We start from the raw sequence: 20,670 nt of genomic DNA, 5'->3' as shown, positions 1-20,670 counted from the left end.
TAATTGCTAAAAATCTGCAGGAAAGTGCCGCACAAGCAGTTTACTGTAAATAATTAAAGCTTATTTATGTCAAGAGGCCTTGGGAAAAAAGAGAGCATAAACCAATTTGCATTAGCACATTACTATCCTCTCCAGCTCTCGTTTCAATTAGCAGAGCAGCAGGTGCTTGGTGCAGCTAAAAAGATAAGCTCTCAGGGAGGAGGATGAATTTTGGCTGACCTGCAGACATTGCGCTTTGCCTGCTGATTGGGTTCGTACCTTGCTGTACCAATTTCTGAGGTGTTAATTTAACTGTTCCTCTCTGCCGTGCAGGTCTCGGCCTTGAAAAATAAGCTGAAGAAGCAGTCCACGGCTACAGGAGATGGAGTGGCTCGGGCCTTTCTGAGGGCACAGGCGGCTTTGTTCGGATCCTATAGGGATGCTCTGAGATACAAGCCTGTAAGCATTCGTTTCATCTCTGTTGTAACTGATTTTCTATGGCCCCTTTGAATGAAGCAAGGAAAAGGAAGCATCTTCATATTACAAGTGAAGGAAGTATCATGGTTGCTGTTTAAAACTCAGCAAAAATGTCCTTCAGTGTGTTTTCTTGCTCCGGTTCATCAGCTTCTGTTTTAGCTCTTTCATTACTCTTAGCTGATATTCCCCAGGATCTTTGGCCTGTCACCTATTGAAAGTTCTAGAAGTGGATTATTTATTTTTAAGTGAATTGATAAATTATATTCAAGCACTTACAATCACTTAACTGATCTTATAATCACAAGAAACTCATGGGGTAGGAGAACTTAATTAGTAACTTAGTTATGGCGGGTAGAAAGCGGTAGGAAAGAAAATGAGCACTTTAAAACTTGGCCATACTTGAATATTTTTTTCTTCCTGGTTTATAACAGTTTCTGAAATGTGCTTGCCTATTTACCATGTCTTAGTCCATCTTGCCACTTATTCTAATTCACTAAAGAGATTATTTAATTATGTTTAAGAATTTAGCTGGTCAAAAATGGCACAAGGCAAGTGCATTTGTTTCTCTCTGCAGTAGTCATTAAAAGCTGTTAGGCAGGTTTTACAAAGAATTTCTGTGAGACCATTCCATGACCAAATGACTAAGCTTATAATGTATTTTTACATTTGTGTTTTGTGTGTATGTCTAGGCATGCATGTGCCACAGTTATGCATGTAGGAGCCAGAGGGACCTTCAGGGTGTCGCCTCTTTCCTTCTACTGTGTGCGTCCTGAAGAGTTGGCTTCAGGTTCTTGGGTTTGATGGCAAGCTCCTATCTCTGTCCCAGATATATACATTTTAAGGGCTAAACACATTGGGTTAATAAGAAGTTACACAGAGGCCTGCCATTGATAGAATTCCATTGCTAGGCTACCTTTAACCCTTACTCTGTAGAATATTTGGAAAGTGAGAATTTTTATGCCATCCTGGCCTGTCTTCCAAAATTGATTTGTGGACCTCTTGAGCATTACGAGAGATAACGAATACAGATATGCAGTATTCTTTCTAACCAGTCTTACTTGAGCATTACGAGAGATAACGAATACAGATATGCAGTATTCTTTCTAACCAGTCTTAGTGGTTTCCACCATGGAACTCTCATGCATTTCAAGAGAAGTTTTAAATGGATAATTTACCTCCTATTTCTAGATAAATACATATATCTTTTACTTGTATTTATCTGCCCGCTTTGTTTCACCTAAACAAAATTCCTGAGCAAAATCAATTATGAAAATAAAATAAAATAAAATAAAATAAAAAAGCCAGGTGGTAGCAACAGTGCATGTCTTTAATCCCAGCACACAGAAGGCAGAGGCAGGCAGATCTGCGTGAGTTTGAGGCCTGTCTGGTCTACAGAGTGAGTGCCAGGACAGGCTGCAAAGCTACAGAGAAACCCTTTTGTGAGACCCACTCCCATCCCACATACCCACCCCCCCCCCAAAAAAAAAGGAAAGGTTATGGGAAGGTGGAGGGTGGTCCTATTGCTTTTGGGAACCTGGTATGGCAGTGCCAGATGACAGGGACCCAGGTGGGGAGTAAAGCTACACACATATTGACAGGACATGAAGACGAGAAAAGGATGAAGGGGATGGGATTTCTATGTCCAGATGAACAGAAAACCTTCTACTAGGCTTCCACGTCTTTTTAGAATCTTCCATTTTCTTCATGGACTGAAGTCCATACTTAGCACAAATAGACCTTAGGGAGACAATTCTTCCAACTATGGCACATGCTAGTCTTTCTGAAATATGTGTTACACATTTGAAGGTGTTATAGAATTTCAAATATTCTTTGAAAGAATGGAGATGATCACCCAAATACAGTTAACTGCATTATCATTCAAATAACTCAACTCAACTAAAAAAGGTGAGTCTGAGAGACAAAATCATTTTTAGAGATTTAATTTATTATAATCAGTATTTTAAAACAATAAGGAAATAAAAAAGGGAACTTGAGCATACCACTTTGCTTGTTTTTCTTTTTTCTTTTTTTGCTACATTTAAGCACACACTTTTCTAAACTAAATTTTCACTTTTTAAATTTGTAGAAGACTTCAAGTGTGAAGAAATGAATAAATTAAAATAAAATGATTCAGGTTCTCAATATGCTGGATGCTGGCTAAGATAATGTGTCCTAACACAAGCAAGAATTGCCTCTGATTATAGAGCTTAATATTTACCTATTAGAGTTTCATTGGGCACATAGGAGAAAAAGGTTTCTGTGGCTCAGATTTCAATTATCTCAAAGCTGTATTTCTCAGTGCCTGTTGAAATATATTACTTTATCATATAGTATCTTTCCTGTTCATCAGTCACATCTTGGGAATTGTTTTTGTTTGTTTGTTTTATAAATTTTCCTTTGATATTTACTTCTTCCTTTGGTTTTACTTTAATATATTCTGGGACCTGGGAAACAGTATTTTTATTTTGCATGCCTTTATGGCTCTCTGACAGTCATTGGTTAAAACTTAATTTTTAAAGATCTTCACATTTAGATAAATTTCCTTTGTTTTCTCTTCATGAGGAATAACCTTTACTATTTTAAGGAATCATATTTGTTAAGGAAAACAATTTCATTTTCTTATAAATAAAATACATTATTAGATATTGTCTTTGTTACTTTCTATTTCTATAACAAAACATTGAGACAAAGGCTATAAAGGAATTTATTTAATTTGGCTTATGGTTTCAGAAGTTTAGAACCCATGATGGAAGAACAAAGGAACAACTGAGCTTCCACATAGTGATCTGCAGCCCTGATCTTGAGAGCAATCACTGGAGATCAGATGAGTCTTTTGAAGTCTCAAAGCCCTACTCTAGTGACACACCTCCTCCAACAAGGCCATATCTTCTAATCCTTCCCAAACAGCTCCATCAACTTGGGATCAGATATTCAAATATGTGAGCCTTTGGGACCATTCTAATTCAAACCATCACATTCTTCTCCCTGGCCCTTATAATTTTGTGACCATATCATAATACAAAATGCATTTTGTCCAACTTCAAAAGCACCCATAGTTTTTCATAAACTCAACACAGTTTAAAAGTTCAGTGTCTTTTCTGAGACTCAAGACAGTCTCTTAACTTTAACCCAGCATAAAACAAAAAGCTATATTACATACTTCCAACATACAGTGGTACAGAATATAGGAATTTCGACACAGTGAGGAAATACTAGACCATCATAAAACTGAAGCCCAGCAATACAAACTCCAAATCCTATAGTTCCATGCCTGATGTCAAAGGACTCAGGTGGCTCCAATCTTCCAGCTTTGCTACTTACCAACAACATACTTTTATCTCTTCCACTGATTCCACTTCATGTATGCAGCTCTCCTTGACAGATACCCCATGGCGCTGGCACCTGTAATATCTTGGGGTCTTCAACGCAAACTAGAAATCTCATAGCTTCATTCAGTGTCCTCTCAGGGCTTCCGTTCAGAGAGACCTCTGCCACATGACTAGTCTCAGTGGCTTTCCTAAACCGTGGAGGAACATTCCATAAACCCTTTATTTATGTATCTTTCATGATTCTGTAGCCAGATCCATTTGGTGGACAGTGCCAAGTGTGACTACTAACTTTGGGTGAACCCTGGCATTCTTGAGCCACATCCCTAGAAGCTTTGATTTTTTTTATTTCTTTTTTTCTTTTTAGGAGCAGAAAATTCCTTTGGCCTTTTCACAAGTTGGAAACTTAGCTGGGTGGGTGTGGTCTTGCCCTGAGTTTACCACTCCCTTTATTCCATTTCAGATTATGCCTCTCTTTAGCCTTTCAGTCCTTCCAGCACAAACTCTGGCTCCAACGTTAATTTTTTAGTTTTCTTTTTCTTTTTAAGCTGTATATTTTCTATTTCTTTTTGTAGACCTGCATAAGTGTGATTAGTAATAACTGTCAGTCAGTAAGGAAGGCTTTGAGATTAAGACTCATGCAATTTCCCATGTGTGTTCATTCTCTCTGTCTCTGTCTTCCTTTTTCTCTTCTTCTCTTCCTCTCCCTGCCTTATGTTGTGAATCAAGATGAGTTAATTTTAGGTTGTCTTGAAATCGCCTCTACGAATGAAATTAGTTCATTATTTTTCAATTTAGTCATGGGTAAATTCTTAGGACAAGGGCAGAAAGCAGCCACCTTCTTTGCCAAAACATCAGAATAGTCTCTAGCCAATTGCTGATATTGTTCCTCCCCAAAACCTCTTGAGCTGAGCCTCCGTAGTTCACATCAGTATTTCTGTCATTCCTACTAGGATGACCTGTTGAGCCATTCTTGTAGTATTCAACTACTTTCCTATGCAAGTCCCATAGCCTTCCATATTACTCCCAAACCAGCATTATCTGGTCTATTAATAGCAATAGCCCACTCCCTGGTACCAACTTCTGTCTTGGTTACTTCTATATTGATGTGACAAAAATACTATGAAAAGGGAACTTATAAAAGAAATGATTTATTTCTGTTTATAGTTTCATCAGGTTAGAGAGGTTAGAGTACATGATGGTGGAACAAAAGAAAAGTTGAGAGCTCCATCTTGACCCACAACCACAAGGCATAGAGAGAGAGGTGGGAGAGGGAGAGAGAGAGGAGAGAGGGGGGAGAGAGAGGGAGAGAGAGAGAGAGAGAGAGAGAGAGAGAGAGAGAGAGAGGAGTGCACATACAGGGAATTATATGATTCTTTTGAAGCCTCTCAACCCTCCTCATGTAACACACCTCCCCTAACAAGACCATACATTCTAATCCTTCCCAAACAGTTCCATCAACTGGGGAACAAATATTCACATTTGAGCCTCTGGGACCATTCACATTCAAACCACTGCAGATATTATCTTTATATATTACCCAGTACATAATTCATTAAAAGTGTTCACTGCTTGTTTTTATGTTAGGCCTTATTTGGTCATTTATATATTTGACCGTTCTCTTTGAATAATTTTGTTAGATATAAAATAAAGAAAGACCAAGTATAGAACTTGTAATTACTTCATGATCGTATCTCTTTTCATAAATATATTTGGTGTCCTCTGTCTAATAGAACACAGTTGGAAAGGTCGAACACTCTGACAAACTCTGAATGATTATGATTTTTTGATTAGACATTCCTTTTTAAAATTTTTATGATCGAAGCCCTGGGGGCATTCCTGTAATCCCAGCACTAAAGAGGCTGAGGCAGAGGATCACCACTAGTTTGAGACGAACTTGGTCTATACAGTGTTCTAGGCCAGTAGCCAGGATTACATAAACAAGACACTGTCTCCAATGGTTTGGGAATGTTTATTTGTAGGATAGTTGATTTTGTTAACATGATCAGATTAAGAAAGAGCTAACAAGGCATGCTTTTGGGTGTGCTTGTGGAAGCTTTTCTTGAAGGGCCTAAACAAGGGGGAAGACCCATCCTCAAGGTGTTTACCTCCCTCTGGTGACTGGGGAAGCCAGCTGAGCACTAGCGTCGCTGCTTGTTTCTCCGCTTGCTGATCTGCTGTGGTGTGAGCATGCAGTCTAACACTCGTGCACACATGGAGTCACAGTCGTTAGGACCGCATTTATAATGCCTGCACATGATTAAGCAAGCCAATAGAGCAGCACGAATGGTGAAAGTCTCATGAAATCCCATCTGGAACTGAGAATCCAGTGCTCACACTAGCAGAACTAAGTGGACTCAGAGGTGGGGGCCAGGGCAGGTTCTACTCATGCTGTAATAGATGAACCTGCATCCACAGGGTGTGGGAGGATGGTAGGGAGGAAAGAAGGCAGTGAGAGAGGGAGAAAGAACACACAGAAGAGTGTGGACATATGAATTTTGGGGTGGAAAAAGTCGCAGGGATAGAATGGGGAGAATTTGAGGAGAGGAAGTGGGGCAGATTTGATCAAAGTATGTGATAATGCATAGATGGACTTCTCAATAAAAGAGTAATCACTTGGACAAATAGGAGAGGCTTTTGTTTTCCTTTATATATAAGGAAAGTGCTACAGTGTTCGTGATTGGTAGTGGGGTGTGTGTGTGTGTGTGTGTGTGTTATTGTTGTTGTTTAGTAATGCTATGGCCATACAGTTCTCCTGCAGCTAGTATGTAATAAATCTGATGTTAGTCTAATAAATCTACATGTCATTACCTTTCTCTTTATTTTTTTATTAAATTATATAATTTTTACAAATTTTCACTTCCTCCCCTCCTCCCATTTCCCTTTACCTCTCCCCATTTCCCCTCCCTCTCCTCCAGTCCAAGGAGCAGTCAGGGTTCCCTGCCCTGTGGGAAGTCCAAGGTCCTCCCACCTCCATCTAGGTCTAAGAAAGTGAGGATCCAAACAGACTAGGTTCCAACAAAGCCAGTACATGCAGTAGAATCAAAACCCAGTGCCATTGTCCTTGACTTCTCAGTCAGCCCTTCTTGTCAGCCACATTCAGAGAGACCGGTTTGATCACATGCTCCATCAGTTCCAGTCCAGTTGGCCTTGGTGAGCTCCCATTAGATCAGTCCAATTGTCTCAGTGAGTGGACATACCCCTCGCGGTCCTGACTTTCTTGGTCATGTTCTCTCTCCTTCTGCTCCTCATTTGGACCTTGGGAGCTCAGTCCAGTGCTCCAATGTGGGTCTCTGTCTCTATCTCCATCCATCACCAGATGAAGGTTTTATGGTTATATGCAAGATATTCATCAGTGTGGCTATAGAATAGGGCGAGTTCAGGCACCCTCTCCTCAGCTGCTCAAGGAGCAAGCTGGAGACATCTCCTTAGACATCTGGGAACCCCTCTAGAGTCCATTCTCTTGCCAACCCGCAAATGGGTCCCTTAATTAAGATATATACTTCTCTGCTCCCATATCCACCCTTCCTCGATACCAACTGTCCCATTCCCCCAAGCTCTCCCCATCTTCCCCTTCTCACTTCTCTCTCCCCCTGTCCCCTTAACCCCATCCCACCCCCCAACCCCAAGCTTTCAATTTTGCCTGGCAATCTTGTCTACTTCCAATATCCAGAAGGATATTTTTTTTTTGAAAAAAAATTTTTTTTTTGAAAAATTATTTTTTTTTGAAAAAATATTTTTTTTTGAAAAAAATATTATTTTTCTTTGAGTTCACCTTCCTATCTAGCTTCTCGAGGATCATGAATTATAGGCTCAATATCCTCTATTTATGGCTAGAATCCACTAATGAGTGAGTACATACCATATTCATCTTTTTGGGTCTGGGTTACCTCACTCAGGATGGTATTTTCTATTTTCATCCATTTGCATGCAAAATTCAAGATGTCATTGTTTTTTACTGCTGAGTAGTACTCAGCTTATATAGTATATATTCCAAACTTTTTATTCATTCTTCCATTGAGGGGCATCTAGGTTGTTTCCAGGTTCTGGCTATTACAAATAGTGCTGCTATGAACATAGTTTAACAAATGCTTTTGTAGTATGATAGGGCATCTCTTATTATTATTTCTGATGTTGAAACCAATGTACCTTTGAGCTCTTGTCCTAGTATCCCTGTTGTCCTGGTCATGTGGTGTCCTGTATTTGGATGCACTTACATCTTTCAGACCTTGTAGTTTTCAAGGCTATTATTTCATTAAATAGTTTTTCAGGATTTTTATGTATTCCAATTAGAGCTCTTGTGAGATATTTGCTTGGATAATATTGTCCCATGTTTCTTCCACACTTTCCTTCTTCTATTTAATTCCCTTGTCTTTTTATCTGACTTATTTCAAAGTACCTGTCCTCAAATTTATAATCCTTTTCTTCAGCTTGCACTTTTGTTTTATAAAACGAATAGTGATGCTTTTAGCTCTAAGATATCTGTGACTTCTTGTAATTTTTAATCTTTTTAACTTTCTCTGTTATATCACTCTTTATCATTTTCCATATTTGTGTGTCTTCTCCTTGAGGTACTTCTTTTGAATCGCTTTTCAGGCATTTTTTTATTTCTTTCACATTTTTCACCTATTTCCACAAAATTATTTTGTCCTATTGGAGGTGTCATATTTCCTTGTTTTTTTTTTCATTTTTCTTTAAATTTCTTTGTCTCTAGAAGTATTTTTAAAAAAATTTTCATGTTTCTATTATTCCCACTTGGGTATTTGCGTATCTAATTCAACTGTCTTTTCTAGTTTTATGGACATTCTTTTATGAGAGTGTCTAACTCTCACAGATAACTAGGACTGTGAAGTCGGGTCTTTGCTGGAATATACCCTACCTTGCCCCTTCTGGCAGTGGTTTTTTTTGTTGTTGTTTTTTGTCAGAATGAGTATAGATTTGAATATGTGAGGTAGAGAAATCTCCTCTGATAATATAGAAGTTTAATGGCTCATTCTAGTAGGAGTGCAGGAGACCAGAATGCTAACAGAAATGCATATACTGAAGGCCAGCCTTTTGATATTTCAAAAACGAAAGGGGATTTTACTGAGAATTGCACTATAGACCGTTCATGTTCTATTCTGACAAAGAATCTGCCTTTATTTTGCTTGTGTCCTGAGAATTTGAATGTGACTCTGTTTGAAATTGTGCACTCTCTCAGGTTTGGAATACAAGTGTTTGCCATACGAAGTTGTACATTTCACATGCTATATGGACTCACAGTTAGATTGCCTGTAGACATAGAAAACAACATTGGACAAAGTTGAAACTAACAAGATGGAGAACTTTGAAGTTGGACTGACTGACTATATCTTGTATTATGAGATGCCGTGAACCTATGAGGGGTAGACTAGACGATTACAGTTTGAACCTTAAATATCACCCATCATCTATTTGACTTGCTGCTCTCTAGCTTATGGTATAGTATTATGAAGTCAATTATAAGACTATGGGAACGTTAGGAAAGGGGCATTGTGAGTTGTAGGCCTGGCTTTCTCTGCCCCCACTCCCACCCCTTCTATATCTATCTATGTTAATTTAAAAAATTTATATATTGTATTCTGATTACACGTTCTGCTCCCCCAGCTCCTCTCAGATCCCCCCAACACATACACAACTCTATACCCTTTCTTTGTCTTTAAGCAACAAGAAAACAAAAATACCCCAAAACCAAAAGCAAGCTCCAAACATAGCACTGTACTGTGAAACAAATGAGTCTACAGCCATTGAGTTTGTTTCATTTTGGCCATCTATTGCTGGGCATAGAGCCTATTCTAAGGTGTGGTTAATATACCCAGGGATGAAAACTAACTTTTCCTTTGCAAATATGTATTAATTGCAAATAGTTTTTGTTGTAGGAGGCTGCTTGTTTGTTTCTGGCAGCTCAGCTCAGAAATAATCACACAGAAATCATATTATTTGCAATACTCTTTGGCCAAAAGCTTAATCGTATTTCTGGCTAACTCATATCTTAAATTAACCCATCTCCATTAATCTGTGTATCACCAAGAGGCTGTGGCTTACCACATAAAATTCCGGTGTCTGTGTCCTGTATTGCTACATGGCTTCTCCTCACTCTGCCTTCTTTTTTTCCAGCATTCAGTTTAGTTTTACCACCTATCTCTATTCTGCTCTTTATTCATTAACCAATAAAAGCAACACATATATAGAGGGACTTCCTACATCATTTCACCTTTTCTGTTTACAAAAAGGGAAGGTTTTAACTTTAACATAGTAAAATTACATACAACAAAACAGGTATCAAGCAAGAATTACAGTTACAATATTTATATCTACTTTATCTTTCATCATAACTAAGGAAAACTATAACTATATATTTTTCAACTCCATCAAAAACTCCAGAAGGATATAATATTACCCAAGTATACAGGAAGTATATTGTAAGCAACTTCTAAAACCTAGAATTGACAGAGACAGCTCACTGCTTGGACAGTCACCCAGAGTTCTTCTGTATCATTGGGGCACCCATCTTCAACCTACAGGTCCATAGTATCCAGCAGACTTTTCCATGAGGCAGGAAATTTGAAGATCTGGTCTGCCTTGTAATGGCAAAGTCTATCAGTTGCTTTCTTCTGTGTCCTGCAGAATGTTTGGCAGACTCTTTCACGAAGCAGGAAATTTCAAATACAGTTCTGCCTATAGCACCAAAGTGGCCAACTAAAATCCACTTAAAACCTGAGAAAGTTTGGGAAGAAATTCTAGGTAAAACAAAAACAAAAACAAAAAAACAGAGTTAATCACGGCTTAATGCCATATTTCTTTTAAGAGAGTTTTTCCCAATTCAGAGGTAGAAAAAAAAAGCTGTGAGGTTTTGAAATGGAGCCTTTCTGGACTGTGCTGCCAGCACGAACTCTGGTTCTTTTAGGAGGCCGAGCATATAAATGGGGTTTGTGAGCAGCATGCTGCAAGTTACTTGGTGGCAGCATGGGCCAACTGGTTACCAGAGTTAAGGTGGTGAGGATGGCTCTCACCCAGCAGTCTCAGAGGCAGTGAATGGACTTGCACCATGCTGGACTGGGCAGAGCCAAAAGGCAAAACAGACTTAGTCCTAGCCAAGCCGTTTAATATTTAAAGAAGCTGTCCTGATATGCAGTAAAGACAAATCCAGATAAAAAAAAGACCTCTAAATGTGTCATAATGTACATAAGATTGGGAGAGAGTAGAAAAAGACTATAGACCGTCATTAAATGAAGTAAATTGTTTTTAAAAACAAAACAGAGTCTTTAAAGAAACAGAGTACAGACAGTCATAGATTAAAAAGACAAAAGAAAAATAAGCCACGTAAAGATGGAAAAATACACATAGAGTCTGGATTATGTATATTACTGTGTTTTCTTTGAATTTTTGACTGTGAAGGACCTAAGTACAGAGAGACATTTCATTGTATGGGCTGCTAAGCTAAACCAACCTATATATTTTAAAGATATCTTGATTTCAGAATTTGGGTCTAAGGATATATTGCTTTGGAAAAGTGGTTCTTCTTTTGTTTCCACAGAAGAAGACCTGTGGATCTCTTCCAGACTAATGTGGTTTGTTGGACCAAGACCCCCTGAAAGGTCATTGTAAATAACCCCCAAAATTACTTCGCCCAGCAAGCTTTTAGTTGAGGGCAGGAACCGATGATAACTTCTATCAGTGCTGGAACCCCATCTAGCTTGAACCTGTATGAGCCCTGTGTGTGCTGACATGGTCACTGATTTCATATGTGCATCTCAGCTGTTGCAGTTTGAAGAAACCATTTCCTCTGTTTTTTTGTCTTGACTGTGATCACATTGTTATCAGTGACCTCACTGCCAACCTCCTTCCTCATGGTGATAAGCCAGTCTTCTGTTAAGTCATTTCAGTCAGGTACTATGTGACCATGATGATAAAAGTAATGGGTGAACTGGGATACATAATCTTTAGATTTTATCATGTGCACACTGATATAGTTTCTGTGTGATTATTTTTCTTTGTCTCAATATTCCAAGCAGTAGGTTGGAGTACATTATTCTGGAAATACTTTTTGATTATTTGTCATGTAGGTTTTATTTCATATTGTCATCTAAAGTGGAATTTGGTGGTTTAGCAGATAATTGTAAAGAATATACTTCTCAGCCGGGCGGTGGTGGCGCACGCCTTTAATCCCAGCACTCGGCAGGCAGAGGCAGGCGGATCTCTGAGTTCGAGGCCAGCCTGGTCTACAAGAGCTAGTTCCAGGACAGGCTCTAAAAAAGCTGCAGAGAGACCCTGTCTCGAAAAACCAAAAAAAGGTGATCGACTGGACCTGGGGGGAGTTGGGAGGACCTTGGTCTTAGCATAGAGTGGGGAACCCTGATGGCTCCTTGGCCTTGAGAGGGAGGGAGGGGAGGTATGGGTGGAGGGGAGGGGAGGAAAGGGGAAAAGGAGGGGAGGGAAGGGGGAGTAGGAGGGGAGTGAGGGGGTAGGAGGAGGGAAGGAGATGGAAATTTTTAAATATAAAAAAAATAAACCATGAGGGAAAAAAAGAAAAAAAAAAGAAAAACCAAAAAAAGAAAAAAGAAAAAAAAGAATATACTTCTCACTCTGAGTTAATATGTGAATAAAACTGAAATGTAAGCCAGTGTAACTGAATAGGCCATCTCTGATATTTCTCAAAAAAGTAGGATATTAACTATGTTTGTTGAGGATCTGATAGTGATGGCGGCCAAGGTTTTAATTTCTACTACCCAGGAAATTATGTTAGGGAATAATAAGCACATCATCCATTCTTATGAATTTTATGAAACTAAGACAAACCTTGGCAAGGCACCAATTGAGTCTGTGTATTTTTCTAGGGAAATGTTCAGTACTGTTCACCATGTCTTCAAAAAAGATAAGAATCAAGACTTCAAGATTTATACAGAACTGATAAATAGCTGCAGTGTTTTTATCAGTCTGCATCATTTCATCATTATCATATAGTTAACATGTGATGTTTAATTTTTATACTATAGAAACAAGGAACATGGCATTAGAAAGTTCTCTTAATTTTTAAAACTTATTTTATAACATGTATATGAATGTTTTTGCTTGCATGTATATCATGTGTATACCTGATGCCTGCTCGGATCCCATGGAATTAGACTTAAGATTGAGAGCCACCATGTGGGTGCTGGTAGTAGAACAAATACTTGTAACTGCTGAGCTATCTTTCTTGTCCCCAGGAAGTTCATTTTTGATGGTGTCTTGGTTAGGGTTTTTATTGCTGTAAAGAGACACATGACTACAGCAACTGTTATAAAGAAAATATTTAATTGGGGTGGCTTCCTTGTAAAATTTCAGAGGTTCAGTTCATTATTATCAGGACAGGCAGATGTGGTCCTCATAGATGAGAGTCCTACATCTTGCAGGAAGTTGAGTGATGGTCACACTGAGGGACGCTTTAGCAAAGGAGACCTCAAAGCCCACCCCAACAGTGATATACTTCTTCCAACAAGGTCATCCCTCTTAGTAATGCCAAAGTAGTGGACTTTGGGGTCCATTTTGTTTCAAACCACCACAGGTGTTAATGTCATGTTAGATTAGAATTGAATGATACTAGAGATATATATGACTCTCATATCCTTATTGAAGAAAGAAGAAATGACTCCAGTGAGTAGCATCAAGGTTGACCAGATGCCAAAATCTGACAGATGTCAAGGAGGTAGAGATAGTATTTTGACCTTCCTTAGAGGTGAATTCTGAAGGAATTTCCAGCAGGATAATTTATGTATACAAAAACACTAAATTTATATGTAAGCTTTTCTAAAATGTAACCTATTTTGGATAATAAGCACTGAAGATGTCCGAGAAGCAATTCTAATTACCTTATGGTTCTACCATATTTCTTGTAAATAGCATGCATGTATAATTGAAACATTAATTGTTCTTGCTTTCCTTATAGAGGAAAACATAGAACTAAACATAGTTATAGCAAAGAGATTTTCATAGAGTAACAGATATTTAGTTTTTTCTTTTATTTTAGTCAGCCACAAGTTAGCTATTTTTTTAGAATGCAAATATATGATCTAGAACTTCTACGCTGTATGATGTAAAGAAAATAGTTAAATGCACAATGTCTGGGAATCATATGGTCTGGGTTTGAATCCTGATCGAGGTACTTTATACTTTGATGCAGGTTGAAGTATTAGTGCTTTTGGGGTCTTTTTTGGAGAAAAAAAATAGTTCTACTTTGTGTGCTGTTTGCACAGGGTATTACTGTTTGTCCTGTGACAAAATAAAACATAGAAGCAACTTATCAAACAAAAATTTATTTTAGCACAGTCAGTCAATGCGGGAAGTCAGTGGTAGAATTAATGAAAAGGATGCATGTAGCAAAGACTCCTGACAGTTTGTAAATAAGGAAAGAGCTGAACCTGAATCAAACAAAGAAAACCCACATAGTCTACCCTGGACCATTCCTGCTAGCTGGGTCTCAGATCCCAAAGAGTCCATAACCTTATGGAATCCTTTCCCAGCTGAGGATCAAGTACTCAAACAGATAAGCCTGTAGGGGATAGATTAGATTAGATTATATCATGTTGCTGATGGCCCCCAGAGTTTTCAGCTGCTTGATAATGTACCAAACACTTAATATAGCTTCTGAGTTCCTACGGTCTTACCGTACTCTGAAGATTATCCAAAAGCCAAAATTTCAAAATCTCTAAACTGTTAGGTATGACCCACTGTAATAAACAGAAAAAAAAATGTTCCCAATCCAAAATGGAAGAATGACTGTAAGGAAATTCTGAACCAAAGAAAGACAGAATCCAGCAGGGTGACCACTAACCTGAAGCTCCAGGTCTGACATGTGTGGGCTAGTAGTGACATTACCTGGTCTCCAGTGTGCTTGGGTAGTCCCATCTCTGTGTATCTATTACCTTCATCACATACAGGTTCTCTCTTATCTGACATTTCCTGTCAATACCTTTATCTCTTCCTAGAAAAAACATCCTATATTCTTGACATCTACATCCTAGACTCCATTGTGTCCTGGGCTACAGTGAATCCAACTATGCTGCAAATTGTCTGTCTTTACTGATTGTTTTCTTGTAGTGAGTGGTGCAAGCCTCCATCCCCATAATTTTTACATTTCTCCTGTCTTTATACTCAGCACCTTGTGACTGACATCAGGTCTCCTGCCAGCATAAGAGATGTCTGGGGTCCTATGAGCCATTGCTACAGTGATCACTGAGTGCCCATCTGACTGAACCTGGCAAACAATTTCCTAGGTGACTTTGGCAAGATGCCATCTAGGAGCATTTTGTGTTTGGGCATTCGATCTTCAGACACTCTCTTTCGAAATGAACGATTTTCAAATGAGTTTGTATTCTTTGATAGGTGAAGTCTTATTTTCAATGTCCCTATGCATAGCATGCATTTTCTCTTGATCTCTTGCCTCACCTCCCTTGCCCTGCCCTGCCTGCCCTGCCCTCTCCTATCTTCCCCTCTCCTCCTTTCATCTCTTCCCTTCTCAAGAAAGGTTCCTCAGCCCAGTCTGGCCTCAAAAATCAATATATAGCCAAAGATGATAGCACATGCCGTGGGGGTAGGGGCTGAGGGGTGAAGTGTGTGTCTTTGTAACCTCCATAGCCACCACAGTAATGATCTGCAGGAGACAAGAAAGCAGCTTGGCTCATCTTGACTCAACAGCTAGTACTGGTTTGGACTTTGGGAGTTTGACCCTGAGTAATTTAAATTAGGCATATTTAATCAAAATACAGTTTGAAAAGTTTCCTGGTGATAATCAGCCCAGTTCTATGTATACAACAAAGCTGAAGACATGACCGCATTGAAACTCTTTGTAAACTACATGTGACGTCTCCTATAAAGATAGGTTTTATAGGTTGTCTGAGGAAAGCAATATCATTATAAACATCTAGGAGAGAATCTGGGCTTGGCTACACAGTGAAAAGGTCTCCAGGCTATTACCCACATTGTGGTCCCAGCCTTCTGGTCGAAAACAGGTTGTATGTTTCTCTCTTTGAAGAAACATCTGTCTTAGTTAGGGTTTCTATTGCTATGAAGAGACACCATGACCCCCAACATCTCCTATAAAGGAAAACATTTAATTGGGGCTGGCTTACAGTTTCTGAGGTTCAGTCCATTATCATCATGGTGGGACATGATGGCATGAAGGCAGACATGGGGCTGCAAAAGAGCTAAGACTTGTATATCTTGATCTGTAGGCATCAGAAGGAAAAACCATCTCTTTATGCATGGCTAGAACATGTATGAGACCTCAGAGCCTTACTCCACAGTGACGCACTTCCTCCAAAGCCACCCATACTCCAGCAAGGCCACATGCATTTCAACAAGGACATATCTCCTAGTAGTACCTTTGTAAACCATTCAAACATATGAGTCTGTGTGAGCCGTACCTATTCAAACCACCACAACATCCCTGTGTGTTTAACATTCCTTGCTCTCCTACTCCTTACCTGTCAACAAAAGAACCTTCATGCCTTCTACCACTCTGAACTTCTGATCCTCCAGCATTTTTCTCCAAAGTACTGAGATTATAGGGATATACCACCACACCCAGTTTATGTAGTGCTGGGGAGACTGAACCGAGGCTTTCAGTATATGCTAGGCAAGTACCTACCTACTGATCTAAATCCTTGTCAGCTTATATGTTGTTTACATTTTGTGCTCTGTGTTTTGCTCAGAATTTTCAGTATAAACATAGCTAAAAACACTGAATAATAATCATGCTACATCCTGATTCTGTACTGTTTTAAAATTTCTTCTGCCCTGCAAGTCAGTCCAAGTTCTTAGGACATATGCAGTCTTTAGAGGATTTACCAGAAATGACATCATTGGGCTCTGGCACAATCCCTGACAGAGTCATTATTCACCTTTGGAATTTCTTGAATATAATCATTATTTTCTGTCTTTTTGTTCACGTTCTAGTTTTCCCAAACTCCCACCATAATCACTCATTAAAGTCTGCTTATAGTTGTTCTAGGGCTTCTGTAGCCCATAGCACCAACTCTTCAACATTCCTCCTACAAATGAGCTCTAAAGTCCCCAAGAGCTGTATAGTCATGGTTATCACATCAAAGACTCAACTTCTTAGTTCTGATTTTTTTTTGTTTATTACATTACTCACTGTTGGGGCACAATCTGAGAGAAGAAACTTGAGGAAGCAAAGGTTTTTGGCTCCTACTTTCAATCCAATATGGCTGGAAAGACAAAGTGACTCATGACTACAGAGATGTGTACTGGAAGCAGAGAAGCAAACACTGAGCTTGCCAAGAATTAAAGGAAAATTTCATTTTGGGTACTACAGTACCCTCTTCAGTGAGGCTATGGATCCTACTGGTTCTGACACCTTCCAAAACAGTATTACCATTTGAGGATGAATTATTCCAACCCCTGAGTATCAGGATGCCCTTTCAGGTGTAGTCCTTAGCATATAGTACACTGTGTCCACCCACGTATTATGCTCAGAAGAGTGACAGGAGTTCAGCCAGTGCTTTCGGTGATGACTTCCTCACAGTGGTGATCTGCAGCCAGATGACAGCCTCTAAAGGAAAGCATCTTAGGGGCTGTTGAGATGACTCAACAACTAAGTGCACTTGTTGTCTTACAGAAGACCAGGGTTTGGTTCCAGATACTCACATGGTGGCTTACAGCCACCTGCACCTCCAACTCCTAGACCTCGAATGCATTCTGTTGCTCTCAGCAGGCACTGTTTACAATAGTAGCCATACATACATGCAGGCCTACATCTATACCCATAAAATAATGTCAAAATGAAAATGTTTCTATTTTGGCTTATCATTTTGAAGGTTCCAGGCTATCATGATTATCCTATTATTTATGAACTCTGACAAGGCAAACACATTATGGTTGAAGATGGCTTGAGGGTAAGGAGTTTTCTGTACAAGCAGAAGGACCTGAGTTCAGATCCTCAGCATTCAGTCAAAATTTGGGTGTGCTGCACCTATCATGCTAGCTTGGGGTAGAAGACTTGGGGCACATGGAGATCATTGATCTCCAGGTTCAGTGAGAGAGTTTGTCTCAAAAACAAGGTGAAAAGCAATAGATGAAGACGCCTAACAGCCCAGCATCTCTCTCTTACCTCACAGGTGCACACATAGAACACACAAGTAAAATTTTACATAAAGATCCCAACCAAAGTTCCTTTTTTCATGCCGTTCAATTCCTGCTCGATGTAAAAGAACTCATACTTTTATTTATGTCAGGGCCAATTTCAAGCATCTTACTTATAGAATCCTATAATAAGAGCTCTGAGTCTCTTTAACAATTGAATTATAGTTGATAGCTTTTCGGAATTCCAGCATGTTTTTTAACTCTGCACTACAACATAAGGATTGCACAGATCTTATTCTAGTGAATGCATTGTCATTAGTCTCCACTTTCATGTTGATCATGAGATAGCACCACTTACCTGTATATATCTCAAGTAGACCTGTGGACTGCTAAAGTGTTTGGGGATCAGCACTGGGAGAAGTCAACCAACAAGTGATGACTATAGCCGTATGGAGTAACTGGAGCAAGTGCAGTCTTAGGCTGTGAAGTCTAAGTCCTGGTTGATGGAGAGAAGGAGGCCTTTGTAGAGTACCCATCAGACACTTCCCAGATATGTTTGCTTACTATGAAGACCATTACCAAGTGCAACTGACCATAGAATATTGAGTCAGATTGCATTTGCAATCATTAAAAGAAGGCGATTTTTTTTTTTTTAAAAAAAAACTTCTATTATTTGAAAACCAGCCAGTGATCAAGAATAATATAGGTGGCAAAGTCAGGCAACAGATTTTACAGCAAGCATGTTGTTGGGGCTGGAGAAATGACTCAGTGGTTAAGAGCACTGACTTCTCTTGCAGAGGACCCATTTTCGGTTCCCAGCATGCACATGATGGCTCACACCATCTGTTACTCTGGATCCAGGGTAGCTGATGGCCTTCTCTGACTTCCAAATGCATCAAGCATACAGATATGTAACCAAACACCTGTGCATAATAAAAAAGAAATCTAACTTGAAAAAAAGAAGAATATTGTCCAATCATCAGGAAAAGGGATTGTAGACTTTTACAAGTTTCATGATATTTTTGTATTTAAAATTCAGTCTAACAGTGTCAGGTCTTTGCATTTAGGGGATTTACCCTTTTCTGAGGTGGTGAATTTGAGCAGTTTAAAGAATTTCAGGGACCTCACTGTGTAGGGTTGGTTTGTTGATTTTGTATCTCATGTCCCCCTGTGACTCTCAATGTGTCTTCTAAAAAGACTAGTGCTCTGTGACCTTTTATTGATGTCCCAACAATCTTTGTCTCTGTCTAGGGCGAGCCCATCACCTTCTGTGAGGAGAGCTTTGTGAGGCACCGCTCCAGTGTGATGAGACAGTTCCTGGAGACTGCAGCTAACCTTCAGCTGTTTAAACAGGTGAGAGTGGGCCTGCACAGCACAGCACAGCACAGCACAACACAGCACAACGCAGTGGTCTGTACAGAGAACACTGCCATTCAATACACTTCCGCCACCCTGAATCTGCATCCAAGTAAAAAAAAAATCTGTGTCCTGAGAGAAGCCTTTTGTGAATCATGATGTCCTCTGTGTGGTAAACACTGTTGAAATGCGAAGGATTGCTGAGAGGGGAGCACAATTGTATCCAGTACCAAAGGCCATCCCTGAAGTCATAGATGAGTAACACTGGACAGACTGAACAGGATACATGTATATTCATACACAATTGTATCCAGTACCAAAGGCCATCCCTGAAGTCATAGATGAGTAACACTGGACAGATTGAACAGGATACATGTATATTCATACACACATATATATGCAATGACAGTTAATGAAAAAAGAGGCTGTGAATTTGAAAGAGGGCAAGGAGCGGCCTATGGGAGGGTTTGAGGGTAGGAAAAAGAAGGGAGAAATGGTGTAATTATTTGGGGCATATGGGAGGGTTTGGAAGAAGGAAAGGGAAGGAGAAATGATGTAAGTATATTCTGATCTCAAAAATGAAAGGAAAATGTTTGAAATGTCTCAGGAAAAGCGGATAAATAAGCTCACATATGCATTAAGGAAGGCTATACTTTGCAGAAGTGGATTGGCATGCTGAATAGACCGAGATCATCACGGTGTAATCCAGTTTATAATTATAGTATATGTCTTGCGTTTTGTTTAGGGGATCTAATTGCAAATAGCAAAGATTGACATCAGAATTCAGATATTTTAGTTCAGGGACACTGGGTCTTTTTTTTTTGTGATAGGGTCTCACTGTGTAGCCTTTGCTGACCTGGAACATGATAAGCAAACCTGGTTGTCCTTGAACTCAAACCGATCTGCTTGCCCAAGTCTCCCTAATGCTGGGATTCCAGGCACATGCCTCACCTCTCTTTCTCCCTCTTCCCACCACCCTCCCTCCCTCTCTCAATGTTTATATGTGTATGATTATGTGAGTTTATGTATTAAAGGAGCCCTTGGAAGCCAGGGGAGGTCAGATCCCCTGTGGATCCAAGGTACTGAACCCTGACCTCTTGCAAGAGCAGAAAGTATTTCTAAATGCTGAACTATCTCTACAGCCTTGGGCAGTGGTTTATGTTTGTACTGTGTGGTCACAAGTCTCTTACATTAGGTTGTCTTCATTTCTAGTTACATGATACAAATTTAATTATTACTCATTGATTTTCTTATTCCACACAATTTTAAGAATAATGCTAGCTCTGTGAGTATAGCATTTACTCTCACCTACACCATGTTGTAAATAGTTCAAGGCTAGGATTCAAATGTGCAATGCCTTTGATAGCTGGATACAAGCTATCAGACTATATACAAGATAGCAGACTAAGAAAACTGGAGAAAATGGCATAAAATT

General features: G+C 39.3%; 1 protein-coding gene across 2 annotated transcripts in view; it reads left to right on the top strand.

The window, feature by feature from the left end:
- Positions 1-20,670, top strand: part of Dennd1b (DENN domain containing 1B) — a 225,071-nt gene that overhangs the window by 139,438 nt on the left and 64,963 nt on the right. For both annotated transcript variants that reach the window (XM_038349159.1, XM_038349158.1), the window contains 2 exons: positions 313-438; positions 19,131-19,232. In XM_038349159.1, the coding sequence (XP_038205087.1) occupies positions 313-438; positions 19,131-19,232 (228 nt within the window). The remainder of the gene's footprint in view (positions 1-312; positions 439-19,130; positions 19,233-20,670) is intronic.

The sequence above is a fragment of the Arvicola amphibius genome, chromosome 12 (assembly GCF_903992535.2).
Source record: "Arvicola amphibius chromosome 12, mArvAmp1.2, whole genome shotgun sequence".
Taxonomy (NCBI): domain Eukaryota; kingdom Metazoa; phylum Chordata; class Mammalia; order Rodentia; family Cricetidae; genus Arvicola; species Arvicola amphibius.
The sequence above is the reverse complement of the archived record's forward strand: the minus strand, read 5'-3'. Positions and strand labels throughout refer to the sequence as shown.